Source organism: Apus apus, chromosome 22 (assembly GCF_020740795.1).
Source record: "Apus apus isolate bApuApu2 chromosome 22, bApuApu2.pri.cur, whole genome shotgun sequence".
NCBI classification, from domain to species: domain Eukaryota; kingdom Metazoa; phylum Chordata; class Aves; order Apodiformes; family Apodidae; genus Apus; species Apus apus.
The window spans coordinates 7,016,455-7,029,333 of record NC_067303.1 but is presented as its reverse complement, the minus strand read 5'-3'; the positions used below and the strand labels follow the sequence as shown (position 1 = coordinate 7,029,333).

Here is a 12,879-nt window from a genome sequence, read left to right as displayed (position 1 = left end):
ACGGGCACTCTGAGGACACAGCAGGCAGTCGCAGCCCGGCTGTGCCGAGCCCAGCCCTGTCCCGGTGTGCCGTGGCACTGAAGCACCGGCTACATGTAGCGCAGGTTGCCCTAATCCCATTAGGGTTGAGCACTGGCTGATTATGTGCATCTACCACTGTAAGCCGATGAGGTGGGTGCAATCGCACGTCCTCCGGGTGGGGGGGAAGCGGGGACACGTGTCACATTTACTGGATCAACTTATTATAGGTGGCTTTTCTTTCAATTTCATTTTTTAACTCCAAACAACCTCAACTGCAGCCACCTCAGCACTTTTAAAACGATTTCACCTTTTTTCCCCCCTTCCTTTTACAACGAAGGTAAAAGGTTGGCCAAGCCCCCCAGTCCTGAGCACAGTAGCAGAGCCACGGTACCTGTGTGGGAGCGGAGGTGCCTCTTGAGCGCGGTGTGGCTGGGGAAGGTGCGGTTGCACTCGCTGCAGATGTAGCTGCGCACCCCGGCGTGCACCTCCATGTGCTGCTGCAGGGCGCTCTGCGTCTGGAACCGCTTCCCGCACAGCAGGCAGAACACTGCCATGTCCGTACCTGCGGACAGGGAGAGACCTGCCTTAGGCACCGCCCGGCACCCCTTCCTGCTGGGGGGCTCCAGGGTTTCCCACTCTCACCCAGCAGCAGGGATGCTCTGGCAGCAGTGGAGACCCCGAGAGCTGCAGGGCTCTAGCACCTTGGTCACCCCAACCCTGCCACCCCCAGCCTCACCAGGGAAACACCCAAGGAAGGGTGGGGGCTTTTATTGCGTTGGAGGCAGCTGAGAGCCCCCACCCTGCGATGCCCAAACACGAGTCAGCTGTGGGGCCATCACCTTGTTCCCAGGAACCTGTGGGAGCTGCTGAGCTCTGGGCTTGTGATGCCCAGGGACCACCAGAAACACCCCAGAAAGCCACTCTCAGAAGCAGGGCATGGGAGGCAAGAGGGTGTCATGCCCACCCCTCCACAGCATGCAATCCCAAGCCCCAGTACAAACACAACTTCCACTCTATGACCACAGGTATCAAACCAACTGCCCTAACACAACAGGAAATGCAGGAAAAAGCCCCCAATATTCATGCACCGTCAATACAAATATCAGACCTTGGTGTTATTAAACAATTTGGTTTTGCTTATGCATAGCTGATTGTTCTGAACCTATGAGTAACTGCAAATTGTATTATGTGGGGAGATTAAGCAAATAAATGCTAGCTTTTTGCAGACAGTAAAATGTGAGCACTATGGAAATAAAATTATCTAGAAAATTGTATTAGCAATTCATTAGCAGCAGCAAGATGTTCCAGGTAACCAATGGATCAGCGCTGCCTTTAGGAACCGCAGGGGCTGGGGCTGCCAAAACCAGCCCCAGGGGTCCCAGCAGCATTGCTGGAGAGGAGCCCACTGGGACTACTGTGCCAAGGGGCAGGGAACCAGCCGGCAGCAGCACTTGCTGTAGTGGTGTCGCCATCATGGTCCTGCCCAACAGGTGGGCGAGCGGCAGCTATGGATGCTTCCAGACAGGGATGCTGACAGCATCCTTCTGGCCAGCCTGGGGATCACTGGGTGATGGGCATCCCCAAGAGCATCCTGGCATCACACCGTCACCTGCCCCAGCATGGTGGCACATCACAGTCAGCCTTGCCCTGTGGGTCCAGTATGCAGGAGCCACCAGGAGGGATGCTCAGCCTCAGCACAGCATGCAGTGAGCTGCCCTGAAATGCTCTGAAATCCACAAAAAAACAAGTGAAATGGGAATAAAGGCAGCATGCAAGGCAGCCTTGCATGTGAGCTACCTTTCTCCCTCCCCAGGGATTTATCCTGGGGGGCACGGGCTTGCACTCCCCCACGCAGCTGCGGACAAAACGCTCCTAAGACAAAAAATAATAATAATAAAAAAAAAAAAAAAAGAAAAAAAGAAAAAGCAGCCAGCCCTGAACGGGCCGTGCGAAGCAAATCCCGAGAGGTATGCGGCCCCGCGGCCCCGGCAGTGACAGCAGGACGGGTCAAAGGTCCCCGGGGCTGAGCCCCCAGCGCTGCGGCCAGCTGCGGAGCGGAGGCCCCGGCCGGCGGGACGCCGGCCCCGATAAATCTGCCGCCAGCAGCCCCCGCTGGGGCTGGGGACAATGGGCTCCCGCGGGGGTGGAGGGCAGGACAATGCCGCCGGGCCGGCGCGCGGGGCCGTAACAAATCCTCCCTGGCACCGTAGGGCCCTCATTTGTGAAACTAATTGGCCCCCGCTTGAAAAAAAAAAACGGGCCGACTCTGGCAGTGGTGGCAATGGGGACGATGGCAATGCACACACAGGGGGATGCACCCACTGGTCCAGAGGATGGGGATGGTGCCCCAGAGCTGGGCGTCCCCCAGTGATGCTGCTGGCTGAGATCCACAAAAGGCATTTTTTATATATATACATATATATATATTTTAGGTAATGCATTAGTCAATAAACAAGCACCCCAGATGAGTAGGTTGCTGTTCAGTGGCACAGCACCGACACTCACTGCCCTCCAAGGGCAGAGGACCCGTGGGGTGCCAAGGCTGATGCCAGCCTGGAGCATCCAGGGCACCACGGCAGGAGGACCATGGCCAGGCACCGCCTGTTTGCAGTCCTGTGGCTCCACCGATGCCGTTTTCCAGCAGCCGAGTGACACAGCACCAAACAGGGGCTCTGCCGGGCACTGTCCCACTGCCAACGTGCAGCTCAGTTGAGGTTTTTTTAAGCTGCACATGCAGCAATATTCTGCCCTTGAAGAGAAGAGGGAAAACATGGGAAAGCTCAGGAGAGGGAGCCTGGAGATGCTGAAGTCTCCAACACAGCCAGGCTTTGACAAGCCAAGCCACAACGGGCAATGCCGGGACTTGGGGCTGCTCAGGGACCCAAGCACATCCCTGTTCTCCCACCCAAGCATATCCCTGGGATCCAACCCAAGCATATCCTTGTTGTCCCACCTGAGCGTAGCTCCAGGATCCCACCCATGCTCCCAGCCAGAGCAGCCCCAAGCCAGACCTCAACCATTGGAAGAAAAATCACCCCCGATCAAGCAACGCTGCTGCCCCAAAGCAGCAAGCGACGGATTTATTCATTTCCCTGACGTTTTAATGGGTTTTCCCCTTTCTGCGGGAAGATGATTACAAATTAAGCGGCATTTAAATGCTTTTTACTGTCAACAATTAAGAGGGGTGAAGGCGGGCAAGCAATTCATTCCCTGGGCAACGCAGCGGCTCGCGGCGGGCGCCACTGGCCCTTCCCTCTACTGTACACTGCACAATGGCCCTGAGCACACCATTAATTTTGCAGGATGTTCAAAAGCAAATTAAAATATAAAAAGCCCCTGGGCACAAAGATAGATACAGAGGGAGGGGGCAACGTAGGTCAAGCTCACGGAATTAAAGTCTTAGCAACCGGGGGAGCTTTAAGAGCAGCCCCATGTGGTCGCCACCTTTGCCCATCCACCCTGATTTGGTGTGTCCCGGCCACCCCATGCATGACTTGGTGGCCGCTGTCCCCATCAGCAGGGTGATGAGGTGGTCCAGAGGCAGCAGCCAGGATAGGTCAGGTTTGGGATGATGTTTGGGAGAGCTGCATTGTGCAAAGCAGCTTTAAATAACAGGAGGTCCGAAATCAGGTTTTTAGGGGATGGATACTTGGTTCAAAGAGAAAAATCCCTATGGTGGCAAGTCTGGAGAGGCACATCATGCTCCCGAGGAAACACAATGACCAGGACATAAAGACCAGCAAGATGCGACAGGCGACATTTGGGGGCTCTACTGCCCTGTCCGGCCTGTGTGGGCATCGTGGCGTGAAGTGTGGTGCCACCTCCCAAGGAATTTCAACAAAACCAGCATGACGGCGGGTGAGGAAGGGGCTGGGTGTGTGCCCCTCCCTTTGGAAGGAAGCTGGGCGTGCGCCCACACTGTGGGGTTAGGATGCGGGAGGTGCGGCGGCAGGAGAAAGGCAACACGTCCCCTTTAAAAGGAAATATAATTTACAGTGTGCAGCCAGGCGGCCCATAGTTTCAATCTCGTTTACTATAGAGAAAACTCTGCTAGCTGTTCTCTATCCCACAAATCCGATTTAATCAGACAAGCCAGCCAGCGTGGCTTGAAGTAAAAACGGATAATTAGTAAACAGAGAGCTACTTCAGTGCTTCATTGGCATTCGAGCCGGGCTAGTGTGTCGCATTTAAAATGCAGTCTGATGAAGTTTACAAAATCAAACCATTTGTTACTCCTATTGAAGAGGCTTCAGGCCACTTGCAATTAAATTGGAATTAGTGCTCAGAATGAGATACAGCAAATTCATACTAAAAAGGGATCTGACTTTCAGACATTTGACTTCAAGTTTTTCCCCCCTGCGCGTGCGTGCTCCTGCTGGCCCCCGAGCCCCGCGGCAGCAGCACCAAGCCTGGACCCCTGACATGACCTGGGGATGCTGCAGTAGCAGGGGAGGGGGGACCAAAGGGGACCGATGCCCCTGTGCAGCATCCCCCTTGGAGCCCTGGCAACATGGCTCCCGTGGTGCCCAGGCGCACAGAGCCAATTTTGGGATGCGCAAAGTAATCCGCCCCTCCCAAATCCTCCTCCCGATGCTGCCATCTTTTCCCTGTCCTCAGAGAACTGCGATGAGACTCGAGAAACGAGGGAGCTCTGCCCACGCACGGCAGCAGTAACCAGCAGCACGAGAGACCCAGCAGTGAGGGGCAGGCTCCAGTGTTACACATGGGGGGATGCCGAGGGGCCTGTAAAAAACCCCACAACCTTGACTCCTGTCGTGCCCTGCAAACTTGGGGTCTTCAAGCAAGACTCACTCCTCCTCCAACCTTCCTATTTAACGTCATCTCTGACGTGATACATGTGCCAAAGACGTGCACTGAAATCATCACTCTGGCTAGGACCAAAGCTGAGGGCTCCATACCCTGCTGGCCCTTCCCAGATGATATTTTGGGGACCCTAGACAGTTTTCTTGACAGCGTGTCAAGGGCCCCCTCTAGTCCTCACTGCCCTGCCCTCAGCCCTGCAGTTGAGACACACAAGGACACACCAGTTGTGTCCCGCCAGGATGGCAGAGCCAGCCCCTGCTCTGGTGTGGCTCTGGAGCAAAGGTGCTGTCGAGGGGTACTGGTGGCAGCCCTGAGTCATGCCAGCTGCTCAGTTGAAGCCCAACAGCCTCCAGCTGTTTATCACCCTTGGGAACAACCTCGGACAATAAACACTTGAGATGCACACATTTTGTGCTGGAGTCACCGAATCATCCCAGTTTCCGAGTCTGCCTTCAGAGTCTGCAGCTCAGCTTTGCACTGATTAACATCTTTATGGAAGGCAACTTGTCCCAGGGGGGCATTTGTTTGATTATTATTATTTACTTGGAGACAGCTCAGCTTTCTTCCCAACTTTAACCAGCTATAGAAAATGAATTCCTAAAAAAGCAGCGGAGGGCACTGGTGCTGCTGCACCAGGCAGTGACTGGATGTAGCCACCCTGGCAATGGCAGGAGGGCAGGGCAGTCCGCAGAGGTACAACAGGCACCTTGTCAGCACAGGGGTTTAAAAAAAAAAAAGACAACACCAAAACCAAAACGCTTCGTTTTCTCCCCCCATGCTCCTTCTCACCCTGCTGGGGTCCTGCTCTCTTGGGGAGGGATGCACAGGGAGGATGCTCAAAGCTGCAGCCCCAGCATGGGCAGCTCAAGCCTGCCGGGGTGATTTATTCTGGGGGCCATCTGGAGGTGGGGGACAATGTGGTCCCGCATCCCAGTGACCTGGCGCATTAGTCACAGTCTTCCTGCTCGACCTCTCCCTCTCCCTTTGAGTGTGGCAGGATGGCTATATCCCCTCCTTGCTGCCCTCGCGGGGGGGCCTTGGCTTCCCCTGGGCCCACCTCGCCCCCTCCCTGCTGCCCGGCATCTCCATCACCGTCACCATCATCATCACCACGCTCTTCTGTGATTGCTCAGGCAAGGATGATTACGAGGGAGAGAGCCCGGCGACTATTAGTGGTGGTGGCGGCGGCTTTATGGCAACAGGCACACAACTCATTTGTTTCATGTTTCACGGAATATAAAAGCACCGAAACATTTTAATTTTAAATTTTTATCATTGAATTTACTGCTTTTCTCTCGCAATGATTTGTGTTGCTTTTTAATTTTTACAGTCTCTACAGAAGCCAGATGCTACCGCCTAGGGCCAAAATAATAAAAACCCGCCGCAGTCGCGAGTTACAGAACAAAAAGGAAACGCGCGGCTGACAGAAGTTAATATCTCAATTTAACAGTGCTGCTCCGCTAATGATCCTTTGATATGTGTTTATTTAGAAAGGTCTGATCTTGACCTTGAAAGCAAACTAAACCACAAAGTCTTTATGAAAGGAGAGAAAGACTTTATTTATAGACTGGCTTTGCGTCAATCATGGCACAGCTGGACCCGCGTCGGGCACATCCAGGCCTGGTGAAACCCACCGTCACCCAAGGCTGCAGTTTTAGGGGGCAGACCGGCTGCCAAGGGGCACTGTGGCATGTCCCCAGCCCCAGGACACTGAGCCCTGCCTGCATGTCCAGGGATGCTCTTACAGGACAACACGGGGCTGGGTACAGGTAGAGGGGACAGTCTGCCCTCTGAGCACCTCCCGCCCCAGTCCTTGTCTCCAGCACGTGGAGGAGCATCCGGCCCTCCCCCTGCACGTGGTCCCCAGAATTCAGCATCACAAAACCTGCCCTGACAGAGAACGAGCAGGTTCTCCTCCAGAAGAAACCCAGCATGGCACAAGCCTCATATTTTGAAATGAAAACCTGCTGATCTGTTTGGAGGCCAATACCATTTTTCTGCATTTTCAGCCCTTGGCGGGGGCGGGACAGGTGCTTCCTGAGCTCCCACCTCCACAGGAGCCCCAGACAGGGCTGCCGAGGCTTCATGCCTGTGGTTTGCTGCACTTCCCAGCCCAGCTACCCTTGTTTTAGGTCCAACAGCTGTCTGAACACATTTACAAACCCTAAAGCCAGGGAAGCCCTGTGATACTGGGAGCACGCTAACCATCACTTAAAGCCTCTCTGCCCATCTGCCAAACCAACTGTGCACCTCGTGTATCCCAGCTCCCTCACTCCTGGTCATCCCTGGCAAAATCTGGTGTTCAGTTCCTTCAATCCATACCAGTACATGCAGAAAAGCTGCTCTCCTTCCTGGCAAAACAAACATTGCTTGACCAGAGCACAATAATCCCTTTGGTATCTGGGGATAAATGTGCAGCATCGCCCCTCAGTGCCACGCTCTCCATAGCCTGTCCCAGTGCCCTCCATCCTGGAGAATGCTGGGAATATAAATCCCAAGAATCTCTAGCATCCTTTTCCACACTGCTTTCCCAGTAATGGTTAAATTAATGCATAACAAACTGCTTCATCGTTAAACAAATAGCTCCAGCGGGGAGATGGAGCCCTCACCAGCGTTTCTTGTCCACCCAGAAGCTCCTTCAGAACCACCCCCAGCTCCTTCTGGCCAAAAACTCTCCAGCCACAAGTGTTTGCCAACCAGCCCATCATGGTGGGTGCACACTTTTCTCTGCCAGCAGAGTTTTACAGGACAGAAGATGATGTCCCTGAGCCAGCGCTGTTGTGTCCTGCCTTCCATGGAGGCCACCATCAGCATCACCACCACCATCCCACTCGGCACAGAGCAGTGCATGCCCATTGCTCACCTACTCCTGCGTCTCTCCTGGCCATGGTGGCACCATCCTGGCATTCCCCAGGGATCCCCGGTTCAAATCCCAGCCCATCCAAACACCCTTTTGCCCAAGCACGGCCAGCAGAGCTGCTGGCTGCCACGAGGCACAAAGACGGGATCCACTTATTATTCCTGCACCCCCATCATTAAAAAAGAAGAAAAGATGAAAGGCCCCTCGGTACCCCGAAGGATGTGGAACGGCACCGGGAGCAGCCTGTTCCACGTGGGGTTTTTTCGGTAAAGTAGGGAGCCATGAATCCCGGGGGACAAAAGTAACTGCTAAGGTAAGTTAAACCTTGTCGAGATGAACTTTTCTGCTACTTTTAATTAAAAGTTCTTTGGAATTAAAAAGGACACTATTCAGGAAAGGCTGAAAAAAAAAATTCATTGACACCAGCCCGCCCCCCTCCCCTTTTTCCCAAGGAAAAGAAAAAGCTGTTTTTGTGTGTCTGCTCACCCAGCCCGCACTGTACAAAAGGAAGCGGATTTGCAGCAAGACACATGAGATGACCCCCTGACCCTGAGCCGCTGAAAAGTCCTCAATGGCATAAATACCAGATAATCAATCACATACCAGGAGGGCCGGTCCCCCTGCCCTCGCCCCTGCCGCCGGGTTTATGAGAGATGCACTGTAAACGGACACCGGCTCCTGCGGGAGGCCCCTCTCGGCATTCCTGCGCCGGACCGCACGCCCCGGCCGCCCCTCGCTTGCCAGCCCTGGCTCCTAAAGCCCCAGCACAGCCATGCTGAGCGTCCCCCAAAGCCAGGATTGCCTTTTCCTTCCTGTACCAGAGCAAACCAAGAGGCAAAGGGAGACAGTAGGCTCCTCGGTGCTCTGGAGCCATGGCCAAGCATCCCTTGAGTCATTGTGGCTGGAGCAGGCCCAGCACCAGAGAGAAACAGCCCAAGTGACAAAGCTTTGCTTTTCTAGGGGTTGTTTGCTTTTTGGAGCCTCAGTTGGTTCCATTAGTGACCGCACAGCCCTGATTTCCCTTACAGGAGCATCCTGAAGGCAAGTAGAGGAGGGCTGCCACCTCCCACCATGCTCAGCAATGGATGCTCCAGCTTCCAGGGAGGGAGGAAAACCAGAGGTGCTGCCTGGGTTCAGCTAAATGGGAGCCACTTGGCAACTAAATTTGATGATGCTTTTGTCCATGGGTCAGAGGTTAAATATGTTCACACTAATCCCCTTCATCTAGAATTAAAGGACAAGAAAGATTTCTCCGTAGCTTAGTGAGGGCTTTTCTCACCACACGTTAAGCAGTATTTGTACAGGAACGTTGCAGGCCGACTGTTGGTGGTGGGGTTTGGACACACAGATCTGCCACATTTCCACCGTGGGCCTGTTTTGGGTGAACATGGCTACTGGCATGAAGCCTGACCTCACCGCACTCCCTGACCAGCCCACCTTGAAATGCACGGAGATTTTGCTGTGAAGGTGGGGAAAGTGGCAGTGTGCAGGGAGGAGCAAGGTTCCCAGTGTCAGGAATGCATGCCTGGACTCGGGTTTCAAGCACTGTCACAGGACATTACTGTCAGACAAAGGGGCTCTGTGCTGAGCCCCCCAGGACCCCACCAAAGGGGCTGGTGCTAACGATGCGATGCCACCGACCCCGCTCCACACGCTTCTCGGCGAGCTCCCAATGGGTGATTCCTGAAGGATGAGGATTCCAAAGGGAGCACAGCCCTTGGTTCTACAGAAATAAACGTTTGTGAAAAGTGCTTGCTTTGAAGATACTGGCTTGTATGGGAAGAGCACCTAGGGTAACAGCTGGGAAGCACCAGAGAGGCTGGCTCCAGCTGAACATGTGCACACCCTTCCCTCCACTGGTACCCTGTTCAGCTCTTCTTGCAAATAGACTTGGCCATGAGAGCATTAAAAATCCTCATCCCCCTTCTTTCCAAGGTTCTTATAAATACACTTACAGGCAATGCTGCACAAGAGACACTGTTCCTGCACACAGTATCTTTGGCTCCAGTCAGGTGCCTATACCCCAAAACGTCATAACAGCCACAAAAGCACCAGTAGCATTTTGCATTTTCAGGCACTGTGATCCTTGCATCCAAGTCAAAGCCCTCCCCAGCTGCTCTCAGCCTTTGACAAGCTGGAGGAGTGCACGGGGCTTTGGCCACAAATCCATGCCTCAGCATTCAACATTCACCCTCGCATCTGAAAGGAAATCTGCCCAGCACCATCAGGGCATCCTGGCTCCACTTCAATGCACTGCCCACCCTGATGGAGCTGTAGAGACATTGCAGGGGGCTGTGGGTAGCAAGTGCCAACACCAAGGCAAGCATCCCTGACAGCACAGCTGTTTCCCAGGTGGGTATCATTTGGAGGCAGAGAAAGTGAAGCAAAAGAAAGGCACAAAGATGATATGTAATTAATGGGATTAGATGTAAATTTGCCCAGAACAGAGAGAGGTGCATGTGCCCCTGTGACAGGGCAGCTCCAGCACTATTCCCCCTGCACCAGACTCCTACAAATCCCCCATGCCAACCCAAACCACCAATGCGGTTTCTAGGATGCTCTTCCACAGAAAAACGCCAAGTGCTCTAGCATTAAAAAACAAACAAATAAACAAAAAAACATTTAAAAAATCACCCTGTAGCTCAGTGCACATCTCAAAGATGAGCGGGGACATTCCACTGCCTCCTCTCCCAGCTTCTTGCTCTCGTGCACTGGATTTTTCTCCCTTTTGTACCTTCGCTCATACAGCACGACTGTTTTGAATCGCTAAAATAACGTGACAAGTTAATGATGGCACAATTATCTAAATGTTTAACAGACATGTTATCTAAGTGAATCAGATTGAGATTCCATCCCGCTGACAATAAACATCAATGGGAGAGCAGAAAGTGATAGGCAAATTATCGCCAACCCCGCAATTTCAATGCTATTAAATTTGGAGGAATAACAGCCCTGAGGCCTGTAAACTCTGAATAAAATAGACCCTTGTGTTTGGCCAACTATTAAATCAAAACACTACCAACATCCCAGCAGAAAAAAAAAAAAGGGAAAAAAAAAGGGGAGGGGGCAAGATTTATAGCTGTTCAATTTTCAGTTACACGTTGGTTTTATTAACTCTTTTCTGCTACTTGCATCCCAGTGTTGGTATGGCTGGGGGATGTGAAGGGAGCGGGCAGGGGTGCAGACAGGGGACGTGGGCAGAGGCTCCTGCACATCCTCTGTGTAGTGGCCGGGGGCACGCTGACCTCACAAATCACAGAGCCAAGAACATGCCAAAGAAAACATGCTCTACATCAGGCGTCGAGCGTGCCCACGTGAAACTGGGCCAGGAGCAAACCTGAGCTGGGCTGCGCGACGTGCTAATTGCCCTGGTGTGCGGGAGGGAACTCGAGAAGAGTCACCCCTGATATTTATAAAAGTTGGCAGCAAGCCTGAGCCCCATTATCACAAGTCCCATTAACATGAGATCCCCAGCCAGGGGTCCTGGGGCAGCCCCATCTTCCCTTCACATTTTTGGGTAAGGGTAAGGAGTTTTCCATGATCTGACTCCAGCATGGCACTGGGCTTGCCCTGCTAGAGGATGAACCACAGCAGTTGCTGCTTTTCCCACTGCTGCAGGACGGGGCTGGGGGCAGCAGGCACTGGGGAGGGGCACCGGCTGTGCACAGCACCCACTGCTTTGCTGCTTACCAGCAGAAAAGATTTTACTTATTATTATTTTTCCCTTTGCACCAGAAAGCAGGAAGTAGGTTTTCTACCATAACAGACAGGGAGCATTTGATGTCCCTTCGAGACGCAGTGAGAGGAATGGGGAAAAAAACAAGATAAAGAGAGGTCCTGGATCCTGGCTGTTCATCTGAGCAACAGCATCAAGAGAAACCCCGAGAACTCTTTCTCTTGGCCACCAACACTCTCAAAACATGTTTCTCCCAGACAAGCAGCAGACGGGTCCTGCATCCTCCTCCAAACTCCAAGGTTCTGAGCAAAGCAGGTACTTTTGGGTACCTGCTCAGGTTTCAGGGCCATACCTGATGGAATCTCTCTGCCATCTACCAAAAAGGGCTACTTTTCTGCCTGGGAGATTGGTCTTTTTCCAGCCAACCTGCTGCAGAGGGTGAAGGGAGGACGGCCAAAAGAAATCCATTCTGGGAGATGCCGTTATTTGGGAACTGGTTTAATTATAGCGCAGGCAGGGCAGGGATGCTCTCCATGCCAGGAGGGCTCTGCCTGCTGCCTGCCTGCAGAGAGGAAACAATTCATTTCGGCCACCCAGCCCCTCTCTGCATGACACCATCTTTACAGCCAGGGGTGGGGATCAAAAAACAAACCCATGCTGCTAGGTCACCATGTCCCCCCCTTTGGGCCCTGGGGTGGGCCAGCCCTCTGCTTCAGCAACCCAGGGGGCTTTAATCCCTGAGGTGTCAAGCTTGGTGGCAGAACCACGTAGCTGCTCTGTTCTGTGGCATGGTTTTTGGCGCAGGCATAATTAAATAGCTGCTTGACAGCATCCAGGCCTTATGTCACACCCATGGCATGGTCCCATCGCCCAGCAGACACCTCACCTGTGCACACACCCCGTGGCAACGCAACAAAACTGCCCCCCAAACTCCATCCACAATGTAATTATCCCTGTAAATGCTTCAAAAATCAGGAACACAACTACCAGCATTGGCTGGGGTTTGCAAGTGGCACATTTCGGCGCACGTGGCTTCAAAAACCAAGGGAGACCAGTAAGCAGTGCATGGATGCTCAAGTTGGGCTCCTCCTCCCACCATCGCCATTAGAAGCTCAGCAAAAAGGCACCTGAATAAGGGAGCAGCAAGTATCCAAAACCAAAAGCTTTTTGAGGGTTCCCTTGCAAAAGCCATACATCAATTTCAACACAAGCACAAAACCATTTCCAGCTGAGAGCTCAGCAGAAAAAGCAGCTGACTTACCTCTGTCAAATCCAAGCCAAGACAGGGACCCAGGCTGGTTGGGAGTGCACACAGTGATGAGTGAAGCTCCCTATTGGGCAGCAGCTTCCCAAGACACCTAAACCCAACCCTCGTGCTGCAGGGAAGGGGGGAAACAAGGGCACGTACCGGTGTGCGTCTGCCGGTGCGTCTCCAGAGCATCTTCCTTCGAGAACTGGGCACCACACTGATCGCAGACCAGGGCTTTGGCGCCCGCTG

General features: G+C 53.3%; 1 protein-coding gene across 2 annotated transcripts in view; it reads right to left on the bottom strand.

Annotated features, from left to right (window-relative positions):
- Positions 1-12,879, bottom strand: part of ZBTB16 (zinc finger and BTB domain containing 16) — a 52,163-nt gene that overhangs the window by 4,691 nt on the left and 34,593 nt on the right. For both annotated transcript variants that reach the window (XM_051638562.1, XM_051638564.1), the window contains exons 4-5: positions 12,790-12,876; positions 413-583 (exon numbers count right to left, since the gene is read on the bottom strand). In XM_051638562.1, coding sequence (XP_051494522.1) covers positions 413-583; positions 12,790-12,876 — 258 coding nt within the window. The remainder of the gene's footprint in view (positions 1-412; positions 584-12,789; positions 12,877-12,879) is intronic.